The 18,503-nt window shown below is 45.6% G+C and overlaps 1 protein-coding gene across 2 annotated transcripts in view; it reads left to right on the top strand.

Moving 5' to 3' along the window:
* The window catches only part of FIBCD1 (fibrinogen C domain containing 1), a 503,247-nt gene that overhangs the window by 278,153 nt on the left and 206,591 nt on the right, over positions 1 to 18,503 (top strand). For both annotated transcript variants that reach the window (XM_082263080.1, XM_082263081.1), the window contains exon 3: positions 9,512 to 9,979. In XM_082263080.1, coding sequence (XP_082119206.1) covers positions 9,512 to 9,979 — 468 coding nt within the window. The remainder of the gene's footprint in view (positions 1 to 9,511; positions 9,980 to 18,503) is intronic.

Below are 18,503 nucleotides of genomic sequence, written 5' to 3'. Positions count from 1 at the left end.
GTCTCCCTATGGGGAGATCAGAAGAAAACGGAAGGAATGGAAAAGGCAATTAAATATTACTTTAGACCCTAGATAAAAAAAAAAAAAAACATTTTCATTCGGAATCGAGCAGACACAAAAGAAATTAAAGACTTAGTCATGCATAAAATGTCACTTGCGTCAACATGACTCATCTTACTGTCCTCCATTCTCTTGTTCCAGTTATGTCTTCACACTGTCATATGGCGCTTTTCCACTGCATGGAACCGAACGGTTCGGCTCGCTTTTGCGCTTTTCCACTGCATGGTACCGCATGGCACGGTGTTGGAACGGTTCGGTACGGTACAGCACGGCGGCGCTTTTCCACTACTTTGAACCGTACGGTACGGCTCACTTAAACAGTACCACCTCAGTTGTGGTTCCAAGAGGGCCGTACCGGTACCATATCCCACAATCCTTTGCATGCAGCCTTGACTGTTTGTCACTACTAGCCACTGATTGGTCAGAGAATCGTTGTTATCCCACCCACTTTACTTTAGTGGAAAACCAAACCGTTCCATCACCGTACCATGCGGTACCATGCAGTGGAAAACCAAACAGAGCCAAGCAGGGCCGAGTGGAGCCGAGCCGGTACTTGCAGTGGAAAAGTGCCTATAGTAGCAGAACTCAGTGACAACATGAAACAATGACATCCTGTGGATGCCGCCATCGGAAACCATATCCCCTCTTCACCGTTGTGCCGGCAGTAGGGGTGGAAGGAACAGGAGTGGAAATGAGGCTTGGAAAGCAAACCAGACGAAACCGAGGCTTTGAGAGCAGTAAACTCCAGCGTCGTGAATCGATGTCACAACACTGCGACGCATTTCTGAGCGTGCTTGCTGCCGATGGATAGGCGGCCGCGCTTCTTCTTCTTTGCCGCTCTCCAAGCCTCGGTTTCGTCTGGTTTGCTTTCCAAGCCTCGTTCACACTCCTGCTCCATCCACAGCTACTGCCGGCAGAACGGTGAAGAGGGGATACGGTTTCCAATGGCGGCGTCCACAGGATGATGTACACCCCCCACCGTGGAAACACCCAGGAGGGTGCCTACCAACCAATTGTAATCCTTAACCGATGTGAGTGTTTTATAACATCTTAATAAATGTACTAAATGTCTACACTTAGAGGCGCCTCTTCTCTCTGTTTATTCCCAGCCTAATTTGTATATGCCCACATAAGGGAGCTGTACAAAACCATGTATCAAAAGCACCATTCGAAAAATGCAACAGCAAGGGAGGAAGAATGTAAAAGGCACTTAAATATTACTTTAGACCCTAAATAAAAATAAAAAAAACATTTTCATTAGGAAGCGAGCAGACACAAAAGAAATTAAAGACTTAGTCATGCATAAAATGTCACTTGCGTCAACATGACTCATCTTTCTGTCCTCCATTCTCTTGTTCCAGTTATGTCTTCACACTGTCATAGTAGCAGAACTCGGTGACAGCATGAAACAATGACAAAAAAAAATTTAATAAAATAAAAAACACCTAGAGGGGGTTTAGAAGCCATACCTGGGAAGGAGCATTTGCTGTTTGTTGACCACAGTCCTATTTTTAAAATATGAAAAAAAAAATTTATAAAAAAAATTTAAACCAGTTAATGTATTTGTAAAAAAAACAATTATTTTAACTGCTTGCCGACCGCTGCAAGTACATATACTGCGGCGGTCAGCCCTGTGCCGGCAAAGTGACGTACCGGTACGTCACTCGCCTGTGAGCCTATAGGGGGCGAGTGCGCGCCGCCAGAGGCGCGCTCCCGCCCCCGCTCGTTCACGGACACCTCCGCGCGAGTGACTGGCGGACCTGATGTCCGCCGGTCACTCGCGATCGTCAGTTACAGAGGGAGAAAGGCAGGCGGCTAATGTAAACACAGCTGCCTGTCATTCTCCCCTGTGTAACAGCAGAGATCATACGGTCCTGCTGTTCAGGATCGTATTTCTCTGCAGTTACACACACAGCCACATCCAATCACAGTTAGAATCACGCCCCTAGGGACACACTTAACCCCTCCTTCTCAAATAAAGTTAACCCCTTCCCTGCCAGTGTCATTTTTACAGTAACAGTTCATATGTATAGCACTGATTACTGTAGTAATGTCACTGGTACCCCCAAAAGTGTCAAAAATGTCAGTCAAGGGTCCAATCTGTCCGCCGCAATGTCGCAGTCCCGCAAAAAAACAAAATCGCAGATCGCCGCCATTACTCGTTAAAAAAAAAACAACAAAAACGACAAAAATCTTTCCTATGTTAGTAAACGCAATAACTTTTGCACAAACCAATCAAAATACGCTTATTGCAATTTTTTTTACCAAACATATGTAGCAGAAAACAAATTGGCCAAAAATGTTAAAAAATTTAGATTTTTACATTTATTTTGGGGAATTTCATATAAAAAATGTGAAAAATATTGTTATTTTTGCAAAATTGTCGCTCTTTTTTTGTTTATAGCGCATGATCAAAAAATCACACAGGTAATCAAATACCACCAAAAGAAAACTCTGTTTGTGGGAAAAAAAGGACATCAAATTCATTTAGGTACAGTGTCGCACGACCGCGCAATTGTCCGTTAAAGTCACACAGTGCCGAATCGCAAAATAGGGCCTGGTCAGGAAGGGGGTAAAAACTTCTGGGGCTTAAGTGGTTAAATAACACCTGGGGCTAAGTTTATACTACCCCCCTGTAATTCCAAGCACACCAGCCTGTGGCTAAAAAAAAAAAAAAAAAAAAAAAGAAGAACAGCACTGTAAGCCAATTGGGTTTACTGTATTGCACAGTGTTGTGAATCTAACAAATGAAGCTTGCTGATTGGAGGAGAGAGCCCTTCACTATCAGTCACCTGATTTTACCACTGTAGCCAAGGGGCTGGACTACAGAAAGATGGAGAAGGAGACAATTGAGCTGATTTACTAAAACTGTGGAGTGTGCAAAATTCGGGGCAGCTCTGCATAGAAACCAATCAGCTTCCAGGTTTTTTTTTTGTCAACGCTTAATTAAACTAGCTGAAGTTAGAAGTTGATTGGCTGCCATGCACAGCTGCACCAGATTATGCGCTCTCCAGTATTAGTAAATCAACCCCTATGCATAGCTCCCTGATTTCGAAGGACTGTCCCTGATTTGGAACAATGTCCCTCTTTTCTCGTCCTTTGTCCCTCATTTTGGTCTATATGATCTATATAGTTTCATCCAATTTTTACATTGTTGCATTTGTCAATGTTAAAAGCCAATTTAAGCAATAGTAGTGGTAAAAAAAAAAAAAAAAAAAAAAGGACTTGGGTTTAACTGACCATTTTTTGGGGTATATTTCTCCTTTAACCACTTTAAGACCGGGCCTATTTTTGACACTTGGAGTTTACAAGCTAAAATCATTTTTTTTTGCTAGAAAACAACTTAGAACCCCCAAACATTATATATACATATATTTTTTTTTTTTCAGAGACCCTAGAGATTAAAATGGAGATTGTTGCAATATTTTTTATCACACCGTATTTACGCAGCAGTCTTCCAAACGCAATTTTTTTGGAAAAAAATCACTTTTTTAAATTAAAAAAATAAGAAAACAGTAAAGTTAGCCCAATTTTTTTCCATAATGTGAAAGATAATGTTACGCCGAGTAAATAGATACCCAACATGTCATGCTTCAAAATTGCGAACGCTCGCGGAATGGCGACAAACTTTGGTGCTTAAAAAGTGCATAGGCAACACAAAATTCCTACAGGTTACCAGCTTAAAATTACAGAGGAGGTCTAGGGCTCAAATTATTGCTCTCACTCTAACAATCGCGGCGATACCTCACATGTGTGGTTTGAACACCGCTTATGTTGACGGGGCGGGGCTTTCGTATACGTTCGCTTCTGTGCACGAGCTAACGGGGACAGGGCAGAATAATTTTTTTTTCCTATTTATTCTATTTATTATTTTTACACAGTTTAAAAAAAAAAAAAAAAAATTTGATCATTTTTATTCCTATTACAAGGAATGTAAACATTCCTTGTAATAGAAATAGGCATGACAGGTCCTCTTTATTGTGAGATCTGGGGTCTTAAAGACCTCAGACCTGACAAGTACATTAAAAAAGAAAAAAAAAAATGGTTAAAAAAATTGGCTCTTTAAACTGATTGCTAGGCAACGACGTTTGACGTCGCTCCGGTTCTCCAAGACCATAGAGTGGAGTGAGGGCCATCTTGCCCTTACGCGACTTCCTGCCTGAGAGGAGCGCGAGCGGGATCGTTTTTCCCGCTGCCGGCGGGTCCGGTAAGCGGGGGAAAGGACCGGGAGGAGGCGGGGGTCACCTCTTCCGCCGCACCGTAAGGGTGATCCCACGGCGAATCCGCCGCTGGGACCACCCTTACATGAAAGCCGATCGCCTGCCGTTTTTACCATGACTTCCTGGTATGTAGATTTAGGACATAAAAACCAGTGAGACGCAGGAAGCAGATCACCAGTTGATGACCAGCTATCTTGTTGAAACATGAAATCACTTTTGGAGTATTCTGTCCAGTTCTGGTCGCCGGTCCTCAGGAGGGATGTGTTAGAGCTGGAGAGAGTCCAGAGAAAGGCAACTAAACTAATTAGGGGATTGGAGGACCTTAATTATGAAGAGCATCTTCAATCGCTTGATTTATTCTCCCTGGAGAAGAGACGCCTGAGAGGGGACATGATAGCAATTTATAAATACCTCAATGGTGATCTCGGCATAGAAAAAAAGCTATTCAGTCTGAAGGATTGCATGAGGACTCGAGGGCATACAATGCGATTAGAGGAGAAGCATTTTAACCTCAGGCAACGTGGGGGGTCCTTTACTGTTAGGGCTACAAGATTGTGGAATTCTCTACCACAAGAGGTGGTTTCTGCAGGTAGTATGGTGGCTTTCAAAAGACTATTGGACGTACATCTCAAGGATCAGAACATTAAGGGGTATGAGAGATGATTACGGCCACACACACCTACACAGGTTGAACTGGATGGACTGTTGTCTTTATTCACCCTCAACTACTATGTAACTAACTGATGTTTTACGGGGCTCTCCGGTCAGTCCATGTAGGCTCCGCCCGCTTACTCTTCCCTCCACTATCAGAGGTTTTAAAGCAGAACTTCATGCTCCCTATACCCCCCTTTTTTTTAACCCCCATTTACCTAGTTACAGGTCCTGCACATTTAGGGGACTTGGTCCTGCTGCAATCTTCTTCTTTTCTGCAACCCCCCCCCCCCCCCAGGTCCTGTGCCGCCATCTTCTTCTGTGATGTAATCAGTAAGGTGCCAGCTCTTCCGGGTTAAGCCGATGGCTTCGCCGATGATGTGTCACCTGGCCCTGCCCCCCTGCTCTTTTCCCAATGAAGGAATTAGCCTCCTTGGATAAGAAACATACAGATCCAAGGAGACGATGCGGGCAAAGTGCACGTAATTTGCCTAGACAAGGATCAGGACAAAGAATAGGACAAAGAAAATGCCCAATTTCTTCAGCGGAGGAGAGGAGTGGATGAGATGCAACATGCTCCGGAGGGTGAAATTTCTCTTTAATTCTTCTCTACTTCTAACTACGAAAAAGAGTGTTGGCTATATGTACACTTTAACCACTTGCCGACAGCCGCAAGTACATATACTGCGGCGGTCAGCCCCGGCCAGGCAAAGTGGCGTACCGGTACGTCACTAGCCTGTCAATCGTTTGTGAGCCAATAGCGGTCGAGCACGCGCCCGCTGAAGCGCGCGCCTGCCCCGGCTCGTTCCCTAACAAGTCAGTGCGTGTGACCTGCGGACCCGATGTCCGCCGGTCACTCGCAATCGTTCGCCGGGAAGGGAGAAAGGCAGGCGGCTAATGTAAACAAAGCCGCCTGTCATTCTCCCCTGTGTAAAAATGGGGATCAGACGGTTCTACTATGTAGGACCGTTGATCTCTGTTCTTACACTAGTAGCCATGTCCCATCACAGTAAGAAGAACACCCCTAGGGACACACATAGTCACTGCATCTCTAATAAAGTTAGCCCCTTCCCTGCTAGTGTCATTTTTACAGTAACAGTGCATATGTATAGCACTGATTACTGCAGTAATGTCACTGGTAACCCCAAAAGTGTCAAAAATGTCAGTCAAGGGTCCGATCTGTCCACCGCAATGTCGCAGTCCCGCAAAAAAAAAATCGCAGATCGCCGCCATTACTCGTTAAAAAAAAAAACAACAAAAATGACAAAAATCTTTCCCTTTGTTAGTAAACGCGATAACTTTTGCACAAACCAATCAAAATACGCTTTTTGCGATTTTCTTTTTACCAAACATATGTAGCATAAAACAAATTGGCCGAAAATGTTAAAAAATTTTGATTTTTACATTTTTTTGGGGAATTTCATATAAAAAATTTGAAAAATGTTGTTATTTTTGCAAAATTGACGCTCTTTTTTTGTTTATAGCGCATGATCAAAAAATGGCAGAGGTGATCAAATCCCACCAAAAGAAAGCTCTGTTTGTGGGAAAAAAAGGACTTCAAATTCGTTTAGGTACAGCGTCGCACGACCGCGCAATTGTCCGTTAAAGTCACGTAGTGCCGAATCGCAAAATAGGCCCTGGTCAGGAAGGGGGTAAAATCTTCCGGGGGTTAAGTGGTTAAAACCTAAGACTAGGGGAAAATAAGGCAGAAATCCTGGAGGATGAGGCCTGGTGGTTTGGTTGCTATTCCTAAATATCATCATCTGCAAATCAATACAATTTAGGTTGGATCAGAAGCTCGACTCATCTTTTTTCTTATCTTTAAACATAGTACATGTTCAAGAAAAATCAATGTATTCCAATGAGTCTAGTTTACACCACTGCAGTGCTTTCACGTGTGCTTAAAGAAAATACAGAATGCTGCTTTTTGTACTGGAACGCAGGTGAAATGCATGTAAAAGCCGCTCAGAAAAAAAATAATAAAACATATATGGGTGCATCTTAAAAAAATTAGAATATCATCAAAAAGTTAATTTATTTCTGTAATTCAATTCAAAAAGTGAAACGCATATATTTTAAAAGTGATGTATTTTAAACATTTATTTATTTTAATTTTGAGGATTATGGCTTACAGCGAGTGACACCCCAAAATTCAGTATCTCAGAAAATTAGAATACTACATAAGACCAATTTAAAAAATACATTTTAATACAGAGATGTTGGTTTAGTGAAAAGTCCGTCCATGTACAGTATAGGATGCACTCAATACTTGGTCGGGGCTCCCATTGCATGAATTACTGCAGTGATCCCCAACCCCCAGGCCGCGGACCGGTACCGGTCCGTGGATCAAATGGTACCGGTCCGCCCAAAGAACATTACATGATTTCCATTTTAGAAAAAAAAAATGTCAGAAAAGGGTGGACCCGGGGCGCAGAGCAGTGCGCCCTGAGCCCACCCATTTGTGTGACAAAAGCGAATGCATATTCGCTATTGTCACACGGATCCTCCTCCTGGCCAATCAGGAAGCTGGTCCGAGACCCGTTTCCTGATTGGCCGAAAGGTGAACCCATGCCATTGGCCAAGGAGGAGGAGGGAGGACTTGAGGAGACGCGGGGAGACTGAGTAGAAGCCGCCGCTGCAAATCAGGTTAGTGCACTGGTCACTGTGCATTGATGGGGGCACGCTGTGGAACTTTGCATTGATTGGGGGCACTCTGTGGCACTCTGCATTGATTGGGGGCATGCTGTGGCACTTTGCATTGATTGGGGGCACGCTGTGGCTCTCTGCATTGATTGGGGGCACGCTGTGGCACTCTGCATTGATTGGGGGAACGCTGTGGCACTCTGCATTGATTGGGGGCACGCTGTGGCACTCTGCATTGATTGGGGGCACGCTGTGGCACTCTGCATTGATTGGGGGCACGCTGTGGCACTCTGCATTGACGTCCCCCCCCCCCCCCTCAGCGGGCCACGAAAAAAATTATCAAACGTTGACCGGTCCGCGGCGATAAAAAGGTTGGGGAGCACTGAATTACTGCATCAATGCGGTGTGGCATGGAGGTGATCAGCCTGTGGCACAGCTGAGGTGTTATGGAAGCCCAGGTTTCTTTGATAGCGGCCTTCAGCTCATCTGCATTGTTGGGTCTGGTGTCTCTCATCTTCCTCTTGACCATACCCCACAGATTCTCTAAGGCAGAGATCCTCAAACTACGGTCCTCCAGCTGTTGCGGAACTACACGTCCCATGAGGCATTGTAAAATTCTGACATTCACAGACATGACTACGCATGATGGGAATTGTAGTCCCTGAACAACTGGAGGGCCATAGTTTGAAGACCCCTGCTCTATGGGGTGTAGGTCAGGCAAATTTGCTGGCCAATCAAGCACAGTGATACCATGATCATGTGACCAGGTATTGGTACTTTTGGCAGTGTGGGCGGTGCCAAGTCCTGCTTGAAAATGAAATCAGCATCTCCATAAAGCTGGTCAGCAGAGGGAAGCATGAAGTGCTCAAGAATTTCCTAGTAGAGGGATGTGTTGACTTTGGACTTGATAAAACACAGTGGACCAACACCAGCAGATGACATGGCTCTCCAAATCATCACCGATTGTGTTTAATGTTGCATTTCATTTGGAAATGAAGGTCCTAGAGTCTGGAGGAAGAGTAGAGAGGCAAAGAATGCAAGTTGCATGAGGTCCAGTGTGAAGTTTGCACAGTCAGTGATGATTTGGGGAGCCGTGTCATCTGCTGGTGTTGGTCCACTGTGTTTTATCAAGTCCAAAGTCAGTGCAGCCCTCTATGCTGTGCTGATTGGCCAGGAAACTCGCCTGACCTAAACCCCATCTGTAGGCTATTGTCAAGAGGAAGATGAGAGACACCAAACCCAACAATGCAGAGGAGCTGAAAGCTGCCATCAAAGCAACCTGGGCTTTCATAACACCTCAGCAGTGCCACAGGCTGATCGCCTCCATGCCACACCGCATTGATGCAGTAATGTATGTAAAAGGAGCCCTGACCAAGTATTGAGTGCATACTATACTGTACATGGACATATGTTTCAGTACGCCAAAATTTCTGTATTAAAAATTATTTTTCTTTGTTTATTGGTCTTCTGTAATAATCAAATTTTCTGAGATGCTGAATTTTTGGGGTGTCACTAGCTGTGAGCCATAATCATCAAAAGTAAAAGAAAGAAATGCTTGAAATATATCACTCTGTGTGTAATATAAAACATAGGAGTTTCACTTTTTGAATTGAATTACTGAAATAAATTAACTTTTTGAAGATATTCTAATTTTATGAGATGCACCAAATAATAATGAAATAAAAAAAAATTAAAAAAGAAAAAAAAAAAAGAAAAAACACCTAAATGAATTCCAAAAACTTTTTGAACAGCACACTGAACATAGGGATTGCAGTGTAAAGGAGCCCTAAATTACTTTTTTTCCCATATATAGCACTGTCAAATTTCATATCACCAGGGTATATACAATAAATATACAAATATTATTGATAAAATAATATTCCTTTTTAAAATGTTTTGACGTATTTTTCTTATTTTTTTCTTTTCTGATCCTGCAGAGGACAAGCTGTGGTTACATCCTATGTACCGTCCTGTTGTCTGTCGCTGTCCTATTGGCGGTAACCGTCACCGGAGCAGTTCTGTTCATGAACCACTACCACGCTCCTTCCACAGAACCTCCGCCAGTCATTACGACTAACATGGAGGACCCCAATGCCTTGGTCACCATAGAAAGAGCAGACAGCTCCCACATCAGTATATTCATTGACCCCAACTGTCCGGACCCCCTTCCTCGACTGGATGGCCTGCAGTCTTCTCTGTTGTCTGCCCTGGCTGACCACGACTCAGAGCTGAAATTGGCGGTGGGAAAGGAGAGAGCTATGCTGGCAGGATTGGTGGACCAAGTGACCCAGATGGTTTCCCAGGTGTCCCGGCAGCGAGCGGATTGGGAGAGCCTAAGGAAAGGACAGAATGGACTAGTGTCCGAGCTGGGGGCTCTGCAGAGTGAGCAAGGAAGACTTATACAGGTAAACTTTGGTGTTTCTTGCATGACTAAAGTCAGGGCCATCTTTATTCTTGATTGGACCCTGGGCAAAAATTTTCTTGGGCCCTCTTGAATCCACTTATCAACCATTTGGGGGCTTAAGGGGCAGCTGCTTTGGGCCCCACAACAATGACTAGACCCGGGCAGCTGCCCCTTTTGCCCTGTGTTAAAGACAGCCCTGATTAAAGTGAGATTCATTGGGGCAGAAGATTTTTTGGGGCAGATATATGAAGAAACTCTCAACCAGAATCAGAATTGACTTTACGTAAAAAAAGCAAGGTAGTTGTTACTTTAGTCTTTTCTTTTCTAAAAAGGGCCGGTTCACACCAGAACACGGTGCGGGGAAAACCACGTTCATCTGTGTTTCCCACATCGCTTTCCAAACGCAGAGCTGTTGGAATCTGCAGCAAATCTCAATATTAAGGTAATGACACCCCAAATGCAGATTCCAAACTAAGTGCATTTGCCCACATCAGATTGCATTGTAAAGAAGTATCATGCAAGGAGTTTGCAGTGAGTTTCCAAAAGTACTGCATGGTCTACTTTTGGTGTGGGGCGAATCAGCACCACCACACAGAACTAAACCCCTAGAGCACAGGTGTCAAACACAAGGCCCGCAGGCCGAATGCCCCCCCCCCCCCCAGGCCATTTCATGTGGTCCTCACACCTCTCCTGCAGCTGCGGCACACCCCTTATCTCTGCCCCCACCTTGCCTCAGTAGTCGGCAGCAGAGAGGACAGAACTCCTTTGCCAGATCCTATGCTTCTCTGTGCTCCTGCAAAAAGGTTGGTCTTTGCCCCCAGTCGTTCTTAGCAGTCTGCAGCAGAGAGGAGGGCAGAACTCCTCCTACAGATCCTGCACCTCTCTGTGCAGCTACAACATCACCTTGTCTCTACCTCCCCTGGTCTCAGCATTCAGCAGAATCTGTAAGCTGACTCCAGCCCTCCTCCAGACCTTGCACATTCTTCTTCCCAGATCCACCCACATCTCCTTCCTGGCAGTAGCACAAGGTAAGGGGGTGCATTGTGATGTAAGGAAGGGTGGGCGACTCTTGACTTATGATGGTGGGGGGCTCTTGACATCTCATGTAAGGGTGTAAGGGGGCGTGGGGTGCTCTGGAAATCTAATCTTAGAGATACAACTGGCCCTTTGAGGAGCAACCATAATGCTGATGCGGCCCGCAATGAAATTGAGTTTGACACCCCTGCCCTAGAGTATACATGGCATACTAGCACATTATGAAATACTTACCTTAGAACAAAGTCCTTCCAGCAGCGCCCTGTCACCGCTGAGAGGGCTTCCATCTTCCCCTAACCGTTCTTCCAGGTGCTGTGAGTGGCCAGACCTGCAATGACGTCACTCCTGTGCATGCATGCGGGAGCTCTCGGATCCGACAAGAAGATCGGAAGGTATGCCGGACCTCAGAGTGCATGCGCCGGTGACGTCAGTGGCTGCATGCAGAGTGAATATCTCCCAAACGGTGCAGGTTTAGGAGATGTTCATTCTACCTACAGACAAGCCTTATTATAAGCTTATCTGTAGGTAAAAATAACAAAGTGGGTTTTACTACCACCTTAACTCTCTGCCTCCCCTGCTCAGTCTTACATTCAGCAGGTCAAAGAAGGCATTCAGCCTGTGTGTCCTCTTCGGGGTCTCTCACCCCGCTGACGATGTCATCCTATAAGCAGGGCAAAGGGCAGGAGGATCTGCAGATCTGGATCATGTTAACAAGGGAATGATTACCCGCTTGTTAATATGAAAAGACTCCTGCTCTCTATGCAGTTCTCCAGGTCCTCCTGCCCCCTGTTCTGCTGATAGGATGACATCATTGGCAGGGCAGGAGAGCTGGCAGGGTAGACACAGGCATGGCCACATAGCGGGAGGTGAGTGGTGACAGCGGTCTGTGTTAGTCTTGTATACCTCCCACTCTGTAGCCTGGTCATCAACAGGCCGGGACCTGTCAATGGCCCAGGGGTTGGGGACCCATGCATTAGCCAGCTCTTGTTAGGACATACAGCCAGGGTAGCCATCAGAAATTTTGGGGCTCCTCACACAGCTTTAGGCCTGGGCCCCCATGGGCCTGACCACCAAAATTCCCCAGGGCCCCCCACTGGTCATCCCACCAGTCCTTTTGTGCACCCACTTTTATTTTAACACTCTTTCAACATAATTTATGAAAAAGAAAAGTGTATTCCAAGTCATAAGTGCGTTCAAGATTTATCACTAAATAATTATTCAGCAAAGAAACCACCAAATCCAGCAAGGAGACATCCCTATATACAGTATTCAGCAAAGAGACATCCTCCTATATTCAGCAATGAGACAGACCAATTTAGCAAAGAGCCAGTCCAGCAGAGACATCCCAATCCAGCAAAGAGACATACAAAGCCAGCAAAGAGGCATACACATATATTCAACAAAGATACACTCCAATATATTCAGCAAAGATGCATCCAAATTCAGCAAAGAGACGTCTCAATCCAGCAGATACATTGCCATATATTCAGCAAAGAGATAATCCAATCCAACAGAGATATCCCCATATATTCAGCAAAGAGACATCCCCATGTAGCATCCATCAGTGTCTCCCTCATTAGAGGTCCCTCCATCAGTGTCCTCATCATCCGATGTCCCTCCATCAGTGTCTCCATCATTAGAGGTCCCTCCATCAGTGTCTCCATCATTAGAGGTCCCCCATTTGTCCCCATCATAAGAGGTCCCTCCATCAGTGTCTCCATCATTAGAGGTCCCCCATCATTGTCCCCATCATCAGAGGTCCCTCCATCAGTGTCTCCCTCAATAGAGGTCCCTTGATCAGTTCCCCACTTATTAAAGGTCCCTCCATGAGTGTCCCCATCATTAGAGGTCCCTCCATTAGTGTCCCCATCATTAAAGGTCCCTCCATCAGTGTCCACATCATGAGAGTTCCCTCCATCAGTGTTCTTATTACTAGAGGTCCCTCCTTCAGTATTCCCATCATTAGAAGTCCCTCCATCAGAGTACCCATCATGAGAGATCTCTCATTAGTTTCCCCATCATTAGAGGTCCCTCATCAGTGTCTCCATCATGAGAGGTCCCTCCATCAGTGTCTCCATCATGAGAGGTCCCTCCATCAGTGTCCCCCTCATTAGAGGTCCCTCCATCAGTGTCCCGCTAATTAGAGGTCTCTCTGTCAGTGCCCGCAGCATTAGAGGTCCCTCCAACAGTGTTCCTATTATTAGAGGTCCCTCTGTCAGTGTCTTCCTCAGAGGTTCCTCCATCAGTGTCTCCCTTATTAGAAGTCTATTTATTAGTATCCCCATCATTAGAGGTCCCCCTGTCAATGTCCCCCCTCATTAGAGGTCCCCCATCAGTGTCCCCCTCATTAGAGGTCCCTCCATCAGTGTCCCCATCATTAGAGGTCCCTTTATCAGTATCCCCCTCATTAGAGGTCCCTCCAATAGTGTCCCCCTCATGTCTGGAGGAGGAAGTTTGGTTGACTTCTTCTCCATTTAATGCTGGGAGCGGGACTACCACGTGGTTGGTTGCTAGATGCCAGGTGGCCCTAGCAACCAACCACTAATACTGGCTGTGCCAGGCAGGAGTCGGGAGATGGGACTGCACTGGCGGAGCAACAGAAGAATCATTCAGAGATGTAGAATGATGGTTGGCAACACTGCTCATGACACCCAGGCACCCTACATGTGGCTGTCCCTCCCTGATGGTGGCCCTGGCCCACAGGGCAAATGCCCAGGGTGCCCTTTGGCCAGTCCAGGCCTGGATCTAAATAATGTATACCTCTGCTGCCTCCACCTGTCAGCAAGAACAGAGTTCTATATTGGCCCTCGGTTCTGGCTAGAAGAGCCTAATTGCATCTTCCATTATGAGAACAAATGTGCAGAGGATTACAGAAAGATAATACAAAGACAGATTTGGGCCCTTATAGAGCGGCCGGTTTATAAGGGGCGTGTCCCCCCTAGTTTGCATGCAGGGATGCATGTGAGATTCGTAGGATTCTATGGGTTTTTTTTTTTTTCAAGCCACACGAATAAAGCCTGAGGCTCTAATTGGCTTGCAAAAGGTTGGGCTCTGGGCGCAAAGCCAACCCACTTGTGACACTAGCGAAACAATATTTGCTACTGTCTTCCAGCCAAGGCAAGGAAGCTGTGGATGGGCTGAGTGTGGGGGGACAGTGGAGGGCTGAGTGCGGGGGGGGACAGTGGAGGGCTGAGTGCGGGGGGGGACAGTGGAGGGCTGAGTGCAGGGGGACTGGGGGGGCTAAGTGCACGGGGACCATGGAAGGGTGAGTGCAGGGGGGACCGTGGAGGGCTTAATGCAAGGGGACACCGCAGAGGACTGAGTGCGGGGGGGTTGTGATGGACTGAGTACGGGGACCGTGGAGGACTGAGTGCGGAGGGACTGGGGGGCTAAGTGCGGGGGGGACCATGAAGGGTTGAGTGCGGGGGGACCATGGAGGGCTGAGTGTGGGGGGGGACCGCAGAGGACTGAGTGCAGGGGGACTGTGGAGAGTGGAGTGCTGGGGGACCGGGTGGCAGAGTGTGGGGGGGATCATGGAGGGCTGAGTGAGGAGGGACATTAGAGGGCTAATTGTTGAGGGCTGATCCTCCTATTTAGGAACACAGGTTTCTGTGTTCATACAGTGATTACAACCCCCCACACAGTTAGAAAACACCCCCTAGGGACACATTTAACCCTTTGATCGCCCCTGGTGTTAGCCCCTTCCCTGCCAGTGTCATTAGTACAGTAACAGTGCATATTTTTTGCACTGATTACTATAGTAATGTCACTGGTCCCTCCAAGAGCTTTAATTAGTGTTTGATTTGTCCGCTGCAATGTAGCAGTCCCACTAAAAATAGCAGATCGCCGCCTTTACTAGTAAAAAATAAATAAAAATGATATAAATCTATTCCATAGTTTGTAGACACAATAACTTTTGCGCAAACCCATAAATATACACTTATTGGAATTTTTTTTTTTTTTACCAAAAAAAAAACATGTAGCAGCATACATATTGGCCTAAAATGATGCAAAAATTTGATTTTTCTGTTTTTTTTTCGTTGGGAATGTTTTATAGCAGAAAGTAAAAAAATATATATATATTTTTTTCCAGAATTGTCGCTTCTTTTTTTGTTTATAGCGCAAAAAATAAAAACCGCAGAGGTGATCAAATACCACCAAAAGAAAGCTCTATTTGTGGGGGGGAAAAAGGACATTGATTTTATTTAAGTACAGCGTAGCACGACCGCGCAAGTAATGCAGTGCCATATCGCAAAAAAGAATGGCATGATCATTAACCACTTTAGGACCGCTCACTGTGCTGCTACTGCGGCAGTGCGGCCCCCCTGGGTCCAGCGACCTAAACATACATCGCTGGACTCCTAGTGGTTTCGGCGGCGCACGCGCGCCACCGGAGGTTCGCTCCCGCTGTGTTTAGACACAGCGGGAGTCGAGCCGCAGGAGGAGAGGTGGCAATTGCCTTCTCTCTTCCCCGATCATCGGGGAAAGAGTGAGAAGATCCGCCCGCTTGTGTAAACAAAGCAGGCGGATCTTCTCTGTGACAGACAGGGAAAGATCACAGGATTCAGCATAGCTGAACCTGCGATCTGTGTCTGTGTCACACAACCCCCTCCGCCCACACACGTCAGTAAGCATGAGGCATACATTTAACCCCCTTGATCACCAACAGTGTTAACCCCTTCCCTGCCAGTGTCATTATTACAGTAACAGTGCATATTTTTAGCACTGATTACTGTAGTAATGTCACTGATCCCCCCAAAAGTGTCAAAAATGTCAGTTAGGGGTCCGATCTGTCCGCCGCAATGTCGCAGTCCCGCTAAAATCGTAGATCGCGGCCATTACTAGTAAAAAAAAAGACATAAATCTTTCCCGTAGTCAGTAGACGCGATAACTTTTGCGCAAACCAATCAAAGTACGCTTAATGCAATTTTTTTTACCAAAAATATGTAGCCGAAAACAAATTGGCCTAAAATGTTAAAAAATTTAGATTTTTCGATTTTTTTTGGGGAATGTTATATAGCAAAATGTGAAAAATATTGTTTGTGTTTTTTTCAAAATTGTCGCTCTTTTTTTCAAAAATTAAAAATCACGCAGGTGTTCAAATACCACCAAAAGAAAGCTCTATTTGTGGGGGGAAAAGGACGTAAATTTCATTTTGGTACAGCGTTGCATGACCGCGCAATTGTCCGTTAAATTAATGCAGTGCCAAATCGCAAAATATAGCCTGGTCAGGAAGGGGGTAAAATCTTCCGGTCTTAAAGTGGATAAAAATACGCTCATTGAGGATTTTTTTGTCAAAGACATGTAGCTAGATACATTTTGGCCTAAATATATGACAAAAATTAAATATATTGGATATTTTTTAACAGTCAAGTAGAAAATGTCAATTTTTTGCAAAATTTTCACAATTTTTTTATTAATATCGCAAAAAATAAAAAGCGCAGAGGTGATCAATTACCACTAAAAGAAAGCTCTGTTTGTGGGGGAAAAAGGACGTAAATTTTGTTTGGGTACAGCATTGCATGACCGCGCAATTGTCAGTTAAAGTCGCCAAGTTGCAAAAAGTGGCCTGGACGTAAAGCAGGAAAATCCTCTGGTCCTAAAGTGGTTAATAGTCAGTAGAAAATGTCAATTTTTTGCAAAATTTTCGCTCTTTTTTTATTAACCACTTAAGCCCCGGAAGATTTTACCCCCATTCCGACCAGGGGGTATTTTGCGATTCGGCACTGCGTGAATTCAACGGACAATTGCACGGTCGTGCGATGCTGTACCTAAACGAATTTGGCGTCCTTTTGTTCCCACAAACAGAGCTTTCTTTTGGTGGTATTTGATCACCTCTGCGCTTTTTATTTTTTGCGATATTAACCACCTGCCGACCGCCGCACGACTATCTACGTCGGCGGTCAGCCCCTCACAGGCAAACTAACGTAGGGCTACGTTGCTTGCTTGTGTCGCAGAGGTGATCAATTACCACCAAAAGAAAGCTCTGTTTGTGGCGGGAAAAGGACATAAATTTTGTTTGGGTACAGCATTGCATGACCACGCAATTGTCAGTTAAAGTCACGCAGTGTCAAGATGAAAAAAGTGGCCTGGTCATTGAGCAGCAAAATCTTCCGGGGCTAAAGTGGGTAAGGGGGCAGGGCTGCTGTTAGAAATCGCGGGGCCCCGTACAGACTACCTGGCAGGGCCCCCCCCAAGAAAATATTAAAGATATATTTAGCTAAAATTACAACAAAATCACTATTAGCAGACACAAATATAACATAACTCACATAACTCCTGATTGAGATGAGAAAAATATACAGGCTGGGCAGTTGGAGCTCAGTGATCAGAGAGACAGAGGGAGAGAAACAAAGTTACAAATAAACTCCTGAGCAGAGATAACATTAGAGCCAGTGCTGGGAGGGGGGCCCACACAAGGGAGGGCGATTAGTGAGGGACGACTGTCTCTTTCTCAGCAGATAAAAGCTGATAGCAGGAAGAGGGACAGAGATCAGATTCAGGTGCTGGAGGAAGATTTCTGTATTTGTTGTCCATCACTAATCCCCCTCTCTGTGTGGGCCCCCCTGTGTGCTCGGGCCCCCTACAAGAGGGCTGGTGGTCCCCCCCTATCAGCGGCCCTGTAAGGAGGTTAAAACCTTTCCGGGGCTGAAGTGGTTAAAAAGCCCAGAAAACAGAACTGAAAAACTGAATTAAATTTACATTAAAAAAGGATTTTACTGTTTAAGTTAGGTCAGTGGGTCCCGTATGTGCTACAAAATGTGCCGAAAACACCGGGCCGCTGTCCCATGCATAATAAGGCGAGGGATTGCATGATAGATGAAGAGCAGTATCTTCTGGAGGGCGGTTGGCGCCACTTCACTCTTAACACATGGTAGCACTGGCACCCTGTGCGCACACACACGCCTAGGCCAACAAATATCTGGCACATGGATCTGGTACACGTTGCAGGGCAGGTGCCAGCTTCTCACATACAGTTTGCTTAGCTACTGCTAAAAAAAATCAGGACCCACAAAGCCTTGCAGCTTTTTTTTTTTTTTTTCAATTAAAGATGTTGGCGGGTGTTATTATGGAAAACTGTGGCTTCTACACTCCGCAGAAAGCCCAGGAGCCACAATACCATGGAAATACCCCGGCAGGTTTTATTGCTGTATATATCATCAGTGTTCCAAGCTTATCCCAGCAGCTGTCAGAAAATGTCATTTCTGGATCCAGCTTCCAGAGAACGTCGAAAAAAAAAAAAAAAAAAAAAGCTTAAAGGGTAATTCCACTGATAAGACCATTTTACATGTTAGGGTGCAAAGCAGACCCACTACCCCCATAATGGCCCCTATCTGTCAGTATTCAGGGGGGGTTCTTGACCCCCCAGCAGTTGTCAGATTTATATTAACTGGTTCCGGACTGCGGCAGGCTGGCCCTCCTGCATGAACCAAAGTAGGGCTACGTCAGTCGCGCGCCGGCAGCTTGGGCGGCGCGCTCGCACCCCAAAT

The sequence above is a fragment of the Pelophylax lessonae genome (assembly GCF_965119305.1).
Source record: "Pelophylax lessonae genome assembly, chromosome: 7".
NCBI classification, from domain to species: domain Eukaryota; kingdom Metazoa; phylum Chordata; class Amphibia; order Anura; family Ranidae; genus Pelophylax; species Pelophylax lessonae.
The sequence above is the reverse complement of the archived record's forward strand: the minus strand, read 5'-3'. Positions and strand labels throughout refer to the sequence as shown.